At 38.5% G+C, this 17,520-nt stretch overlaps 1 protein-coding gene across 1 annotated transcript; it reads right to left on the bottom strand.

The window, feature by feature from the left end:
* Window positions 1-2,299: 2,299 nt before the first annotated feature.
* Window positions 2,300-4,887, bottom strand: LOC135699334 (eukaryotic translation initiation factor 2-alpha kinase 1-like). Its single transcript, XM_065219582.1, has 3 exons — window positions 4,727-4,887; window positions 3,900-4,660; window positions 2,300-3,841 (listed from the first exon to the last, which is right to left on the bottom strand). Exons 1-3 carry the CDS (start codon window positions 4,800-4,802, stop codon window positions 2,558-2,560), a joined length of 2,121 nt encoding a protein of 706 aa, XP_065075654.1. The 5' UTR covers window positions 4,803-4,887; the 3' UTR covers window positions 2,300-2,557.
* Between the last annotated feature and the right edge of the window lie 12,633 nt (window positions 4,888-17,520).

The raw sequence follows: 17,520 nt of genomic DNA, 5'->3' as shown, positions 1-17,520 counted from the left end.
CGGTAACTGAAATAAACACGAGTGTTCACCGGTTGGTGTAAGTTCAGTGCTAACATTTGAAAACGGCACAAAAGCCATTTGTAAACAAATGGTTTGTGGGCCCTTTACTCACTACTTGAAGTACACCCACGCGACACAACAGCAACATCGGGTAGGGGAAATTTTCCCCTTCCTGACGATGCTGTTGGTTTGCGTGGGCGTTCTTCGGGTAGCGAGTAAAGGGCCCACAAACCATTTGTTTACAAATGGCTTTTGCGCCGTGTTCAAATGTTAGCACTGAGTTTATCTGTAATCTATTTGAAACTCAATAAAGGTTGATGCATACAGCGTTGCCAGTATTCCAGATTTATCTGGATTTTCCAGATTTTTAGTCGTCTTGCCAGATACACAGACAGACCACGTATGTTTCCAGATTTTTTAAATATGTTCCAGATTTTCCCAGATTTTTTGAACATGTTGCTTTAAAAATATCACTGCCATTGATTTACCCTCTAATAAAAAAACTAAAATGCCAAACTTGCTACTTTAATTATTAACGGCCATCGACGTTGGACATTATTGGAATTTTAAGGTAATTCTGAAAATAGTTCACAGTTAAGTGTGAGGCGAATTCTTTGTGAAATCAAAGGAGAATTTCAAGCTACTTCTGAGTAGAATTACATCCATCTTTGTGGGCTTCGTGTGGCGTCAACCATCATTTAGGCGTATTGTGAGTGCCACGAAGTGAGAGTTCGATTCCCGCTCCAGCCGAGGCAAATTTTGGCAACCTAAAAATTTCCCTACTGGTCTAATGGGTGTGGTGTGTTGTCCGTTGTCTAGTGTTAAATATTCAGTCTGTGCAACGTCTGGTTGAAGACGGTGTCAATTGTCTTGTCAACTCTGATGACAATTGCATGGAGATTTTGTCAATAAAGGAAATACAATCCGTAAGAGAAATCATAGAAAATTCATATGATGAAACTTAAGGAGTATGCTGATACGAATCGTGAGAATAATTTCAATGGGACTCTGTCTAATGTTTCTATGGAGATTAATTTTAATATAGTTTTAAGCGCAATCTCCCAGAAGACTTTCAAAACCATTTTAGTAAAGTACTTGACTACTTAGGTAATACTGAAAAGGATTTCAAAACAAGTCTGACCTTACCTACGAAGCAGTTTAAAGGGGATTTATCGTATAAGTCTGAGAAGAGTGTGACGGTCATTCGGAAGAGTGTACCAACTAAATTGTTAAGAATATTTTAAGAATTTCATAGAGAAAAACGGACACAAAATTGAATTATTACCAATTTGAGGGAGTTGTGGGATTGGAGATTATAAGAGATTACAAGAGGTAATGCTAAGAACTCTTAGCATGTTGCTGGAAAAGTTTAGATATTTTCAAGATTATTTTAGGGCGATGTGAGAAATATGATGAAATTCTAGGATGATTCGAATTGAGCTAATAAAAAAGGCGAAGATATCCTGTAAAGAGTTCCAAGTAAATTCAGACTAACAAAAATTTCATGATCTGGGACGCAGGAGAAATATAAATTCCGAAATTTAGAATCATTGCAAGATCCTGAGACTTCAAAAATGAAGCTATCAGACTTTCATTTTTGTAATATAATAAAATTATTCTTTGGCATAATGGTCATGCAAATAGTGGAGCTACCTGTAGTTTAGGTAAACTGTGTGTGAGTTCCACGATGTTAGGTTTTGATTCCCACTTCAGCCCGGTGAATTTTGCTTAAAAATAGAATTGCCTACTGGTCTGCTGGGTGTTGTGTGCTGTATGATGTCAAGAATTAAACTGTAAATCTGATCAACCTCAGAGTAATATTAGAATTATTTAGAACTAATAAAATCTTTAAATTCTTTTACTATTCTATTACTGCATCAAATAGTAAGAACTACATCGACTATTAGTTTAACAAATCAAACATGTAATTTATAACCATTCTAGTGCTTTTCATAAATTCCAGATGATCATACTGAACTATTTTTACGGAAGATTGGCACATCACTTTGATTTCAATAGCATTATGTTAAAAAGAGGATTTTTTGAGCATTCCAGATTTTTCCAGATTTTATATTTTACCTGGTCCAGATTTTTCTGAAAATGACCTGGCAACGCTGGATGCATATATTATTTCACGCTCTAAGGGGAAGGGGGGTTTAATGAGTTTGTGACAAGCAATGCATTAGGTATAGGAAAAACGTAACGAAAGGGGGGAGAAGGGCTAATTTTTCCTCAATTAAGCGTGACATAATTTCTCAAAAAAAAAAAAATCCACGGAGAGGCAGAAGGAACACAAATCTCCAATTAGAAACTCGTAGCATTGGCGTACTTTCTTTCGTCCACCGGCAGTTCGGCTTAAACGTAACCAAGCAGCTACTTTAGACTCGTTTATTGTAATTAAATATTCTACCAAAACACAATTCACGCTTAAACCTATCAGTAAATACTACATACAGCCTAAGAAACGATTCGTTCGCAATCTAGTCAAAATGTTTCCGAATGAACACGAAGCAAAAGGTAAAATCACGGCAGACATCACATTTTCCCTCTTTCCGAATCATTGCTCCTGTCCGGATCCTCCACCGTCCCTTTCCTGGTAGCTTTTGAGCAGCTCCCTTAACCGGTGAATTTCCTGATCTTTGGTCCTCAGCTCCTCGTCCTTGTAGCGCAACTGCTGTTCCTTACTTTCAATCTCCAGCGACTTGAAGATCAGCTCTTGCTCCTTTAAAATCAACGACTCGCTCGTTCGCAGCTCCAAGAGAGAGAAGTCTTCCTGCGATTCCTCCTGCTGACGATTCTTCTGGTCGATGGTGGTCTTTAGTGCTTGGATTTCCTCTTCTTGAACGCTAAGGGATTTCTTCAGATGAGAAATCACCTTATCCCTGTTGAGTTTCATACAGTTGACGGCTTCAGTCAGGGCGAACGTATCATGCCGCCGGGATGGACGGGTGCTGAGAAGGTTTTTCAGCAGATCGGCAAACTCCGGATCGAGATCATTGGAAAATTGACCCTTGCGAACCTGTTTGATCATGTCTGCTCGTTCCATGTCGGTTTCGAAGGGGATGAGCAGTTCCAGGAGAATGATTCCCATGCTGTAGATGTCCGATTTGGGGTCGCATTTACCCTCCAGCTGTTCGGGGGCAGCATAAAGGGGTGTTCCGAAGCCGACTCCAGTGTGGGAGCTTTGAAGGGGACATGCCAAGCCAAAATCACCTAACTGGATGGAAATGGATTTGTCATGATCGCTGACACTAACGAAGATGTTACTCGGTTTGATGTCGTGATGAACGATTCCCCGGGAGTGGATGTAAGTCAAACCGTTGAGCAGTTGCTGGAGGACGTCCGTTATCACGTCCAAATGATGTGGCGAGTTGTCGGAGGGTTTATTTTCCTGTGGAGGGCTGGGCATGCTACTGCCGGAGCTAGCAAGGGGTCCGGAATCTGCGGAACTACCTCCAGAGCTGAGTTTCGATGACTGGCGGCAGAATGAGTTTTTCTGGATGGCACTTGTGGTGCAGTCTCTGCGAGGACTCCGTAGGAAATTACCGTAGAATTCTTCGAAACAGGCAAAGCGATTCCGATCGTCCAACCATTCGCGGAGAGTTAGATGGCAGAGTGTCATCTGAATGTACAGGGTGGCCCATTTAAGCTTTACGTGAGGTTGTGATTCCTCTAGACTGATGAGACTTGCGCGAGCATCTTCCAGTTCAGCAAGTTGATTATTGTTTTCCTCCACCTTGGAGCCATTGCTATACTCAAACTGGATACTGAAGTCGTCGGTATCGTCCTGACGTTTAAGTGAATCATCCAGCGTTGATCTTCGTTTGCGGTGGGATTTGGACTGAAACGTCGTCGAATAATTACACGTTTTCATAAATGCGTTAAAAAATTTCAATTACCTGATATCCAGAAACAAAACTAAACGACACTCCACCGGAAATTCGTTCGTCTTCCTCCTCGCTCTCAACTTCATCGTCATCATCCTCATCTTCATCGTCCACGGTAGAAATACCAGTTCCTGACCCATTTTTAGCTCGGCCTTCCTCTCCGTGCGCCAACAGTGGCTCCAACCAGGCCGCCTTGTATGGCACGATGTTAATATGGTTCAAACTGGCCAACGTCTTCACCTCCGCAAGATGCACCAGAACATTCTTGATCGTCGTCGATCGGATCGTAATCTTCTTCACCGCATACACAATGCCATCCAGATTGTTCCTGGCCTTGTAAACCTTCCCGAAACCTCCACCGGCAATGAAATCCACTTCTGTAAACTCCCTATGATACCGGGACCACTCCAGTCCAACCGATGGCTGCAACGGCCATATATTCTCCAGCGCCACGACCGGCAGATTCTGCCCACGGGCAACACTAACCAGCTGATACAGTGCCCTCTGATACTGACTACGCATCATCTCAAACTCGCCCATCGAGTAGGTTTCATCAATCAAATTGACCGCATACAGCCGATCGCAAATGGTATCGTACAATTCCTTGGACCGCTTCGGGTCCGCTTCCAGCAATGCGCACAACTGCTGCACCAAACTCTCCACCAGTAGCGAAACCGGCGTGCTCGCTTTGGCAGCGATTCGACTCTGAAGGCCATTGTCCACTAGCCGGGTGGACGCACGAGTCACCGACGAAAGTTCATCACGGGATTTAACTGAAACGAAACCCCCAACAACATCATGAACTTTCTAGATCTTTCCACAAAATCCACATTATGTACCTCCATCAAATTTCGTAATCGTCGGAAGACTGTCCCAGTCCTGACCGAAACTTTCATCATCCTCGTCGGAATCCATTTTCGTCGTTGTAAATCTCGAGAGACAACCACCGACAAAACTCACTACAACATTAATTTCTCAACACGGAAGAAAGTTTCCTTTCATTCAAAGACGTGCTACAGGGATGGTCGATATAGGTAGGTAAATAAAAAAAAATACGATTAGTCGTCTTCGGTCTGATTCGTTTCATTCGCGATGTTGTGTGATGTTTTTCGTTCTTATTCTTATCCTTCCTTGCATGTGTATTTTGACAATTTCACTTTGGATGCTCCTTCGCATAAAGGCGATCAGCTGTTCTCACAACCAGGGGAGCACTACGGGGGAATCGAATGAAGGCAAGCTGCGAACGTAGCCCATTGTTTATACAGAGCATATGCAACAATGAGTGCGATCTACCCAGTCACTGAGTAGCCTTTAAATAGCGTGTTTGAACTGTGCTTCACCGTTACCGCAAAATACCCAGTAATTACTATAACATACTCAGGCTGTGGTCCATTTGGTGAATTTTCACTTAAATTTGACACTTCGAAACTAAATTATAATGTTCGAAAATCCCTCTGTTGTTGATCGGCCAATTTTCGAGAAAGTGTGTGTCAAAATTGATTCCTTGTCTGTCAGATATAAGTCTGCTGGAATAGCAGGTTTATTTGAAAATTTTCCATCTGTCAAGTTTAAGTGAAAATTCGCCAAATGGAACACAGCCTCAATATTGAATTCAAAGTAAGCATTTTCAAGGGAGACTGGGACTACCCATTAAATTAGTAAAAATAAATTACCCGTGTATGAGTATTTGTTACTCATAAATGAATACCTACTAGTTATTTTTTAAGTTGTAATAACTCATAAATGGGTAGAATTTTACTAATTTAATGGGTAGTCCCAGTTCCCTCGAAATGCTTACTTTGTATTCATTGTTGGGTATTTTGCAGTAACCGTGTACACAGAAATGAAAAACCGAGGGGCACGCAATACAAAGAACCGGTGCGTTGAAGTTAAAATGCAGTCAAAAGTACTTAAAGTAATTAATGCGTTTTGAAGTAGTACTGACGGTAATTAAAATTATCTATCCGTAATTAATGTAATTAAAAGTATTGAAAATGTAATTAATACACTTGAATTACGAAATTTCAACTGTAATTAATGGAGTTAAAAAGTAGATAATGTTCTACATTGTGTAATTAATGTAATTAAAGCAGTTGTTTACTATATGTTAAACATAACGTACAATTTTGGTTTTATGAGGGTTGTGTAGACCATGATTTAGACTTGTAGAATGCTATAAAACCCCGATAAAACCTGCAATGTTACTTGGGGTCGCATCTTGTGCGCATTAAAGCGCATTATTCAAGGAATACAGTGCACTAGATACGAAATTATGTTTAACGTACAAAACGAGAGTGAAATCGATTGTCGCGAGTGGATTATTTCAGTTTCCAACTCTAGCTAATTTAGTATAAGTATTCGCAGAATCGGTCATGTTTGTAGTCTAGTAAAATATATATGGGCGTATTTTGGGGTTTAAGAAGAGTTTTTGAATAAATTGATTCATTCAATTATGTGTTGAGGGTTTTCTTATTTTTGTATAGTTCATGAATAACACGGCACCGAATTTTGTTCATTTAAATAAAAAATAAAAATGTTCATTCTATAAACATATGAATAATTCAAAATAAATTAAAACCATGTTTGTAACAAAAATAAATATATTTGAATTAAAGTCAGAAGCATGTTTATTTCAACAATATAGAATTTGGGTAAACGATTTTTAGCGTGCCCTGCATTTTTTACTTCTTGTTTACACATTCGGAAAAAAAAAATTGCCCCAGCTTTGCCAATCAACAGGAAAACGGCCCGCAACAAAACCGAAGTCATGGATGCGGAAACCCACCTAGGTAAGTATCTTAACAAAGGGAAACGAAAATCCGAAATGGATTTTGAATCTATTCCGGATCCTCCAGCACCTCCCCCCCCCCCTGGAAAAGTAATTTCTTCCTGTTTGCTTCGAGCTTTTGTCTTTGATCTTCTCTCCTGCCACAGATCCGAAACATGCTCCTCATTAACACCAGCCTGGTGTTCTTGCTCTTTCCGTAATTGATCCTCATTTTCCATTCGCTTCGAAACTACAGCAAGCTTTATCATATTTACACAATCCTGACTCGACTGATTAATTTGTTGGATCAACTTCTTACTAAAATCAGTGCTGCATTCATCCTCCTTCCTTACCGAACTCAACGGTTTCTCATCATCCTCATCTTCTTCCGATTCCTGCATTTCCAATCCTACATTGCAACGGGCATTGCAATCAAACTGAATTCGGGATCTTCCTGCAGATCGTTTTTTCATCTCTTGGCAATCCATTTTTCTGCTTTATAATACATGCAAATGCTAATATAACTTAAAATTAAGTATGTTTCTTTCAAACATAAGAAGCGTGTTTAAAATAAACATATTTATTTTTGTTCGCATAATTGTTGTCAAACCAAACAAAAATATTCACGTTTATTTTCAACACGAATATTTTTAAAACAAACGTAACATTATTTTTATTTTAAACATTAATATTACATAACTTCAAATATGGCATACGTTTGAAATAAACCTTGTTTATTTTTGTGGCCAGAACAAACTGAGTTTACGTTTAAATTTACCTCAAATATTTTTGTTTCAACGATAAATTTTTCTGCGTGCACGGATACGAATTTTGTTCATTTAAAACAAAAATATAAATTTTTATACTCTAAACATATGAATTATTAAAAGTAAATTGAAAGCATGTTTAAAACTAAAATATTTACGTTTGAATTAAATTCAAAAGCATGTTTATTTCAACAATATAGGATTTGGGTAAACGGTTTTTAGCGTGTCATGCCTTTTTATTTCCTTCTTGTTACAGTCGGAAAAAGTTGCCCCAGCTTTGCTCAACCTCAACAGAAAACGGCCATCCATTCCGGATCCTTTTCCGATACCGAACATGGAAAGAAACCGGTATGAGGACCAGTGGCAGAAACCGAGGCAGAAACGGCAAAACGACGCTAATAACACAAATTTGTACCGGTTCCACTGAACTGGAACCCCCGGACACCCACCCCGACGGGTCCTCGCATCCTGGACTAGGACCCCAATACCCACTTAATCGCACCCGAAAAAGAGCAGGAATGTAGATGCTCTGCCCGAAGATCTTTTTGTTTTTCATTTCATTGCAATAAGTTTCATTTTGCTTCACCCTGCACTCAACTACTAAAATAATTCCAAAATATGTTAATGTATGTTAATAGGTGAATCCAATAAAAACTAAGCGATCGATGCAGCCTCTGGTGGTGAATAATAGAACCATTAAAAGAGTGATGAAGGCTGAAATTTTCACCGTGAAGCATAGGAAGTGGTAAATGTGTTTACCTATTCTGATTAATTTATCCATCGCAGGTGCTTGTAATCATCATCCACATGGAATATTTTGTTTTCTGTATCGATTTTGGAGTGATCCAGCTGGTGCTTCCACATGTTTTTGTTAAGAAAAGTGAAGATTTATAAAACTACACCATTGGTTATGATCTTCCGGATTTTTAATCTGGTGTTATTTGAGCTGTAAATCCGTTCAAATGTATGAAAAATAATAGAATAAGACCCCTCCCGATGGATATATGCAAGATACGCATAACAATATACGTTAATTTGAGATGTAAAAATTGTAATTTTGATGTAAACAAACGGTTTGGTTGACGTTTCCTCTCATAATCGCCTAGTGCTCTCTATATTGGTGGTGCATAGAAACAGCCTATTTTAAACATTAGAAGCATTTTTAAAATAAACATATTTATTATTGTTCGCATAGCTGTCCAAACAAAAATAAATAAGTTTATTTTCAACACGAATATTTTTGAAATAAACGTAACATTATTTTTATTTTAAACATTGATTTGACATGACTTTAAACATGGAATACGTTTGAAATCAACCTAATTTATGTTTGTGGCCAGAACAAACTGAGTTTACGTTTCAATTTACCTCAAATATTTTTGTTACGACGATACTTTTTTCTGCGTGGATGATGCTGGAAATTGGCGTTCGATTGTCATGGAAAGAATAATTTACGTTTGTTTATAAATGTTGATAGTACCTTTTCAATTGTTGGTCTAAAATATATAGAATTTGTTCCACTTTTTGATAGATCGAAATTCTATCCGCCAGACTATGAATATCCAGCTTTCCATGCTCGGTAATGGCGGCCTGTTTGTATGAATAAATGTATCGTTCACTGTGCTTTTTGACACTATCTGGATGTTCGAATTTCAACCCCTTCCCTTTCCCTCTCCCAGGAACAGAAGAAAATGGAACAACATACGCCCTCCAGTTAGTGTCAAAAAGCACAGTAAAGGATACATTATTCATACTGATCGCGCACGGGCGGGATCCCTACGTTGTGTTACGGATATAAAATAAAACAACACCGATTGCTTTGCCGTCCTGCCATGGCAGAGGCAGTGAAACCATAGAGGTAACTCTAAGACCACTGGGTCCCGAAGAAAATCATTATTATTTTTGGCTCACTCAGTACCAGAACAACGGTCCCAAGCAGTCCCAAGCTATTTCACTCACCCCTGCATGTTCTGCATGAATCCACACACCCCTGATGTTATCTGTCAAAACTTTCATAGCGAATCAAAACAAACATAGTGTAGTAATAGAATTTCAACTAGAATCCAGCTTTCCATGCTCGGTAATGGCGGCCTGTTTGTATGAATAAATGTATCCTTCACTGTGCTTTTTGACACTAACTGGAGGGCGTATGTTGTTCCATTTTCTTCTGTTCATGGGAGAGGGAAAAGGAGGGGTCAAAACCCGAACATCCAGATAGTGTCAAAAAGCACAGTGAAGGATACATTTATTCATACAAACAGGCCGCCATTACCGAGCATGGAAAGCTGGATAGGGTACGTTAATCGTTTGCTTGGGACCAATAGGCTACTAAAGTGGTGAGCCAATTTAAAATCGTTAGTTTCGTATTGATTGTTGGTGAAACTATATTCATATCAGGGATAGCACATGACAGAGAAACAATAACGAATTGGCGTTGACGGCACCATCGAAAAATCGTCTCTGCTAGAAAAGATTGACAGTTTCTTATAGGATTTTTCGGTGGAGTGAAAGGATAGTATGAAGTCCGCCATGTTTCACGCACAGTCTGACGTTTGCTTATGGATTTTACCATACACACAAAAAACGGAAATTGTATTAGTAAAAATATTGTACTTTTAATTTAAAAGTTTTCAAAAATTTGTTATTCTAACTATGAAAATGTTTAATATGCCAAGGTTTTTTTCAAACCAAAAGTAAATGTTTTGATTTTAACTTGTAGTTTTAAATGTGCATATTTTCAAATCGAATATTGTTGAACTGTCAAAACACCTTCTTCGTGGAGAGATTTCTACTCATTCCTGGGTAGGTTAATAATAACGTGAGTGTAGAAAAAGCAGGTGGTGAAAATGGCAAAATTTTCAGCTATTTGTTAATAAGGGATTAGGTATTATCGCGAAAAGTGTCCCGATCCGGACTTTTATTGCTCGGAAAAAGATGTCCGCATACATCCGAACTCGTGTGGTATAGAACAAGGTATGGAATCCTTTGCCGAGCAATAGAATGCTGTCGAAAAAGTTGAATCAGAAGTAAGAAACCATTAGGTGAAAGCCATTCGATGTAGCGACTGGGAATTTTGATACAGTCGCTCAACCCAGGATTCCAGGAGTACCAGGAAAATCATTTCTTAGTCGAGGGACATTGCCACCGGCTGGCCACTTTCTTGCCCTGAACTGAAAGTGGTGGCACAACCGAGTCTGGAGCAGCCACGAATAGGAACTGATGGCGACCACAGGGAATCATTCCGTTTAATGATTATGGTACGTATAATCAACTTATTTATACTTAAATAACAATATTTGCCCTATAATGACTACTTTCTAATTGTCCTTTCATAGTGTTTTCATCCTGAAACCTGGTTATTGTCGCCGGTTCTTGGTGACTTAGAAGTTTGTACTCTGGTGCATGTGATTGAATCGATCCACGATCTCGAACCGGAGTTTTCATCGCTTGTACCTACGCACTCTGAGTTCGGAGATTCTAAACAGTTTGTTCACAAAAACGAGAAATATTTAATAATAAAGATCCTTTCGATTTTTCCTTTCGAATAATAAAAACTTTAAATTTTATATTCAATAGAATTTAAAATGAAAACTTTTATATTTAAATTGAAAATGTTTTCTTCATTTGGTAATTAAAATGACACATGTTATTTCAACTATACCAGACTTTTGACCTGAAGTTTTGATTTGGAATAAAAAGTTCTTCGCTCTTAATTTCAACACTGCCAAACTTTTCATTTGACAGTAGCACCATTTATTTTGAAATTTTTAACTTTTAAAAGTAATGATCGGGAAACTTTTGATTTGACAGTTGGTTGACTTTCATTTTGAAAACTAACACACGAAACGAAAATCAATTATTTTATTCATGTGTTTCACTTATACATTTTTGCCAAAAGATCAGCCTTATACATTCCATAAGGCAAACCAAATAGGTCCTACAAGAATGCATAAATGGTATGTGTGACCGCTTATACATTTCATTTGACACATGAGCTTCATTAACTTTTTGCAAGGCGTCTGCTTATTAGTTGACTTATACATTTTATGAATAATCAGCAATAGAAATTTGCCAAAAGGTATAAGGAAATTTCTATCCGTGCAGCTTTCTACCAAAAAGAACCAACGCAAACTTTCAATTTCACCCATGGTTTTATTAATTTTAGCAACGAATTTTCTTTGTGTGTAGGAGTAAAGAGCTACAGAGTCGCCGTCAACGCCAATAGTTACAGTATACAACATAATTAAGTAGTGACATCTATCGGTTGGTACAGTAAATTGTATATGCTAAGGGTAGAGGTAGTAGTTGTCGCCTGCACGAACACATACAAACAGGCCGCCATTACCGAGCATGGAAAGCTGGATAGTGACTATAATTGACAGGTCTTAAGAATTCTGCTTGATTGGAATAACTTTTCCTATGGCTTTCACAGATAATCGATTGTTCCAATTTTGACATGTCGTCTTTATAAATGCAGGCTCTTTAGCGAATGTTGCTGTATTCGTGTAAATACACTCAAAAAACAAATCGACAGTGAGCATGCATAAGGGCCTATACGCGATGATCGATTCTCTTCGTCGATTTTCTCTTTTGTTAATAACTCGCTAGGATTAACGTTTCTCGGTGCGTTTGCTGTTGCTTTTGATAGCCAGTACAACCTGTTACAACTCTGCATTGAACAAATTCTAGAAAATTGTTTCGCTTAGCTGCAGCAATGCAAAGAGAAAATCGATGAAGAGAATCGATCATCGCGTATTCGCCCTTATGCATGCTCACTGTCGAAATTTATTTTTTTGAAGATCGAAAAGATCGAAAGAAAAAATCGATTTTTTCGTTGACAATTCCCAGAAGGAAAAATGTTAGCGTTAGACCAACGTTAGACGTGACCATGATGATCGATCTGCATGACTCGAGTCGATCGGGGTGAATGTGGGGTCGATTTATGCTCGAATACTGTCATTCTAAATAAACATTTCAAAAGATCCTATATGAATTCATCGATTTTCTTTCGTTAATAACTCAGCTGCAAAACCTTTCCCTGTTGTATTTGGCAATCTGGACGCTAGATAAGAATCTCATTTATCAAACTATATGGTAAAAAAAAGTACGGCATCTGTCTGCATAGCATTGGTTATCTACCGGGACGGGACGTGACAATCGAGCTTCTCACTCTTCTTAATGTTTTTGAAGAATGCCCTTCGGAAAGTTGCGCGTGGTGTTTGAAGGAGTAGACCAATGATGCCAGGAATGTAAAATATTTTTCTACTTTAAATTTGGATTTTATCCGGAGTTTCTACCGCAGTCTAGCAGCTTGAACATCATTTTTGCTCAACACAATAAAATTAACCATAAACAAACAACAATATCCATAGCTTAAAACACGCAGTGCACTCAATTTTTCAACTCACCTTTCGCAAATATAAACAAATAACAACGCCATTGACGTCAACATTGATTCCGGCATCACTGCCAGCCAGATTGATGCGATCCCTCTATCCTTTTTATTCCACGATTGCTACTGTCAAATCGACCAATCAGAAACTGGCTCGGATTTGACAGAAAATTGGCTCGAAATCGCTACCCGATTGTCAAGTCCCGTCCCAGGTCAGTGCGTTTGCTTTTGCTTTTGATAGGCAATGCAACCTGTTACAACTCTACATTGAACAAATTCTACAAAATTGTTCCGCTTAGCTGTAGCAATGCAAAGAGAAAATCGATTAAGAGAATCGATCATCGCGTATACGCCCTTATGCATGCTCACTGTCGAACTATGAAAGTGATGATGGTTTTAAAAGTTTTCCATGGCGAGGTATACGAGTGCAATCTTAGAGCAACCGTAACGGTACGCTGCTAAACTCATTTTAGCAGCCCTCATCATAGCGCAGCTACCGTATCGGGGGTTGCCATACGAGTAACTAAAATAGCAGTCGGCTTCTCGGTGAGAAGCGCGTTACCAAATTTAGCAGCGCGAGAGAAAGGTTGCTATTCGTAGACATGTCAAAATACTCACTACCGGTACGGACTACGGCGAGTAAATTGATAACCGCGATAGCAGCGACCGGTGTGGAGAAGAGTGACTAAACTAAAATGAGAGCGCTGTGCGCTGTTAAAATAGTCGCGCAAATGACAACGACCGTTACGGTTGCTCTTAAAATGCTTTTATTTTGCAAATGAAGCAGTTTATTTAAATCTGGTTGCTGCTACCACAAACGAAGTGACAGACGGAGCGGCTCGAAAACTTTGGTGACTAACCTGCTATTGCAATTTTTCAGTGTACCACATGGCAACACCACTACTACTGGAATGTACCACATGGCAACACTACTACCACAAACGAAGTGACAGACGACTTACTGGCGAAGAAATCCATTAAAATAATGTGGTTCACTGTAATAGAATTTTCTTGGAAGCTTCTGCCATCGTCCACCAGATGGGTTAGTTTTTTGGTTATGATTTGAACAAAGTTGATTTTGTGTACAATGATTCTTTGACAGTGTGCAAAGAGTGTATCATTTCAGTGCTAACATTTGAAAACGGCACAAAAGCCATTTGTAAACAAATGGTTTGTGGGCCCTTTACTCACTACTTGAAGTACACCCACGCGACACAACAGCAACATCGGGTAGGGGAAATTTTCCCCTTCCTGACGATGCTGTTGGTTTGCGTGGGCGTTCTTCGGGTAGCGAGTAAAGGGCCCACAAACCATTTGTTTACAAATGGCTTTTGCGCCGTTTTCAAATGTTAGCACTGATTTTGTCATTTTTTTATGCATTTCAGTTTTGAGTAGAGTGAAAGAGATAGAACCAAAACATTCTAATACATTTGGTGAAAATGCTAGTACAATCCATAGTAGTGTTGCCATTTGGTACAATCCAGTAGAAGTTGTGTTGCCATGTGGTACACTGAAAAATTTAAATAGCAGGTTAGTCACCAAAGTTTTCGAGCCGCTCCGTCTGTCACTTCGTTTGTGGTGAAAGAGATAGAACCAAAATATTCTAGTACATTTGGTGAAAATGCTAGTTCAATCCAATAGTAGTGTTGCCATGTGGTACAATCCAGTAGTAGTGGTGTTGCCATGTGGTACACTGAAAAATTGCAATAGAAGGTTAGTCACCAAAGTTTTCGAGCCGCTCCGTCTGTCACTTCGTTTGTGCTACTACTAGATTGAACTAGCATTTTCACCAAATGTACTAGAATATTTTGGTTCTATCTCTTTCACCACAAACGAAGTGACAGACGGAGCGGCTCGAAAACTTTGGTGACTAACCTGCTATTGCAATTTTTCAGTGTACCACATGGCAACACCACTACTACTGGATTGTACCACATGGCAACACTACTATTGGATCACGCAGAAAAATTTATCGTTGAACCAAAAATATTTGAGGTAAATTTAAACGTAAACTCAGTTTGTTCTGGCCACAAAAATAAACAAGGTTTATTTCAAACGTATTCCATGTTTGAAGTCATGTGATATTAATGTTTAAAACAACAATAATGTTACGTTTATTTTAAAAATATTCGTGTTGAAAATAAACGTGAATATTTTTGTTTGGTTTGACAAGTATGTGAACAAAAATAAATATGTTTATTTTAAACATGCTTCTTATATGTTTGAAAGAAACATACTTAATTTTAAATTATATTAGCAGGATAAAGCAAAAAAATGGATTGCAAAGAGATGAAAAAACGATCTGCATCTAAGCTTTTGCTCTTTTTCGGGTGCGATTATGGGTAAGCTGTGGAGTGGATGTTGGGTCCTGGTCCGAGATGCGGGGACCCGTCGGGGTGAGTGTCCGGAAGTTTCAGTTCAGTAAAACCAGTGAAACTTTGTGATATCAGCGTAGTTTTGTCGTTTCCAACGCTGGTCCTCATGCCGGCCTCTTTCTACGTTCGGTGTTCAAGGAGGGGGGACTGGAGGATCCGGAATAGATTCAAAATCTATTTAGGATTTTCGTTTTTCTTTCAACGTCAGTTGTGGAGGAGGATGATAAAGGATCGGCATCAGAAACGAGAGAGCGACGTCGATACCGCTGGGGTTCCTCCGGTTTTATCGAGCCGGAACTTTATTAAGACACTTACCTAGGTGGGTTTCCGAATCCATGATTTCGGTTTTGTTGCGGGCCGTTTTCAGTTGATTGGGGCATTTTTTTTCCGAATGAAAACAAGAAGGAAAAAAAAGGCAGGGCACGCTAAAAATCGTTTACCCAAATTCTATATTGTTGAAATAAACATGCTTTTGACTTTAATTCAAACATATATATTTTTGTTGCAAACATGTTTTTAATTTATTTTGAATTAATCATATGTTTATAGAATGAACATTTATATTTTTGATTTAAATGAACAAAATTCGGTTCCGTGATTGAACTAGCATTTTCACCAAATGTACTAGAATATTTTGGTTCTATCTCTTTCACTCTACTCAAAACTGAAATGCATAAAAAAATGACAAAATGATACGCACTCTTTGCACACTGTCAAAGAATCATTGTACACAAAATCAACTTTGTTCAAATCAAAACAAAAAAACTAACCCATCTGGTGGATGATGGCACAAGCTTCCAAGAAAATTCTATTACAGTGAACCACATTATTTTAATGGATTTCTTCGCCAGTTAGTCATCTGTCACTTCGTTTGTGCTGCTACAGTTGTAGAAAAGCTGAAATCTATGTGTACACCTAAAAATCGGAACAGATATGATTTTTTCTATATTATATGTCTATTGAATAGTCCTTAAGTTTTCTACTAACGTAGCATTAACAAGATTTAAATAAAATGCTCCATTTGCAAAATAAAAGCATTTTAAGATTGCACTCGTATACCTCACCGTGTAAAATTTTGAAACCTACATCACTTTCTTAATTCTTCTATTCTCCACGAGTGCCAACTTAGATTTGCCAATTGGAAAGGGGAGAATTTCCCCTACCCGATGGTGATGTTAGTTTGCGTGGGCGTATTCGGTTCGCGCGAAAAAGGTTTAACAAGTTTTGTGTACGAAAGTTGATAGGCCGGTTTCAAATGTTACGTGAGTCTCGACGTGCACGGTGTTTCGCAAAAACCCATTAATGGGTATAAAAACACCCATTTCCGCTAAAAGTGCCTCTCCTCATTTAATGGGTAAACTATGGTTTACTCATTAATGGGTAAATGGGGTATCTGTCAATAAATGGGTGTTTTTTTACCCATCTTCTTAAATTGTGTTTTTCGTAAAATGGGTAAAAAAATACCAATTTCTTAAAATGGAGGATGCTGATGCTGGGTTATTTGTCCTCGTTGAAATAAAAAACTTTCTAATATTTACATTGTAAATAAATGCAGGTGTAGTGAAAAAATATTACACGAGATATTATAATATCATATTGGATAACACTGTATAGACTTATCCGTAAGTCTCTCCAATGTTTCGGAATCTAACCTTTTCCGGAGATCGTCCATTTTTGCTTAAAAAAAAAGCAGACGGAAACTGTTTGCATTTCCATGGTCGCAATGGTGGTGACGGAATGAAACGAAAAAAATTCCAAGTGTTTTTTCACCCATTAGTGGGTAAAAAATATACCCATTATGCAATCGTGAACTGATTCTTTAAATGGGTATTTTTTCACCCATTTTATGATTTCCAAATTCCCCCATTTTTTGACAGCTCCATACATGGTTTGAAAATGGGTATTTTTTTACCCATAAATGGGTTTTCACGAAACACCGTGTGAGTATTATTCATGTGTTCATTTTTAGTAAACAGGGCCCCGCTGTTGTGTCACTTTTTTTTCGAGTGAGTGAACTCAAATCCATCCGTGCACTCATCTCATCGGGAATGAATCGGGATGAAAAAAATCGCTCTTCCAAAGATCGACCCAAGATCGCCCAGCCCTAGAGTTGAATCTCCGTGCAAATCAAATTGAGAGTCACCTCACTCGCAGTGACTTTTTGAAATTGATAAGCCAACTAAATTTTGATTAGACTGACAGGCCTAATCAGTACCCCAATGCTTGCGATTTTCAAGCACTCGATTTTAATTTATCGACTAGGTATTATAATAGTAGCCACAGAGTAACGTGGAAAGAATGAAAGCGTATTAAAGTATCGTAGGCAATTCAA

Source organism: Ochlerotatus camptorhynchus, unplaced genomic scaffold (assembly GCF_037179485.1).
Source record: "Ochlerotatus camptorhynchus isolate MF236.1 unplaced genomic scaffold, CSIRO-AGI_Acam_v1.1 ptg000107l, whole genome shotgun sequence".
NCBI lineage: Eukaryota > Metazoa > Arthropoda > Insecta > Diptera > Culicidae > Ochlerotatus > Ochlerotatus camptorhynchus.
The sequence above is the reverse complement of the archived record's forward strand: the minus strand, read 5'-3'. Positions and strand labels throughout refer to the sequence as shown.

What these genes read in the sequence shown, in the direction of transcription:
- LOC135699334 (XM_065219582.1), bottom strand. Translation starts at nt 4,802, where the DNA reads ATGGATTCCGACGAGGATGATGAAAGTTTCGGTCAGGACTGGGACAGT. An exon ending in GATTACGAAATTTGATGGAG is followed by an intron (nt 4,661 to 4,726) that starts GTACATAATGTG and finishes GTTTCGTTTCAG; the next exon opens with TTAAATCCCGTGATGAACTT. An exon ending in GTTTTGTTTCTGGATATCAG is followed by an intron (nt 3,842 to 3,899) that starts GTAATTGAAATT and finishes ACGACGTTTCAG; the next exon opens with TCCAAATCCCACCGCAAACG.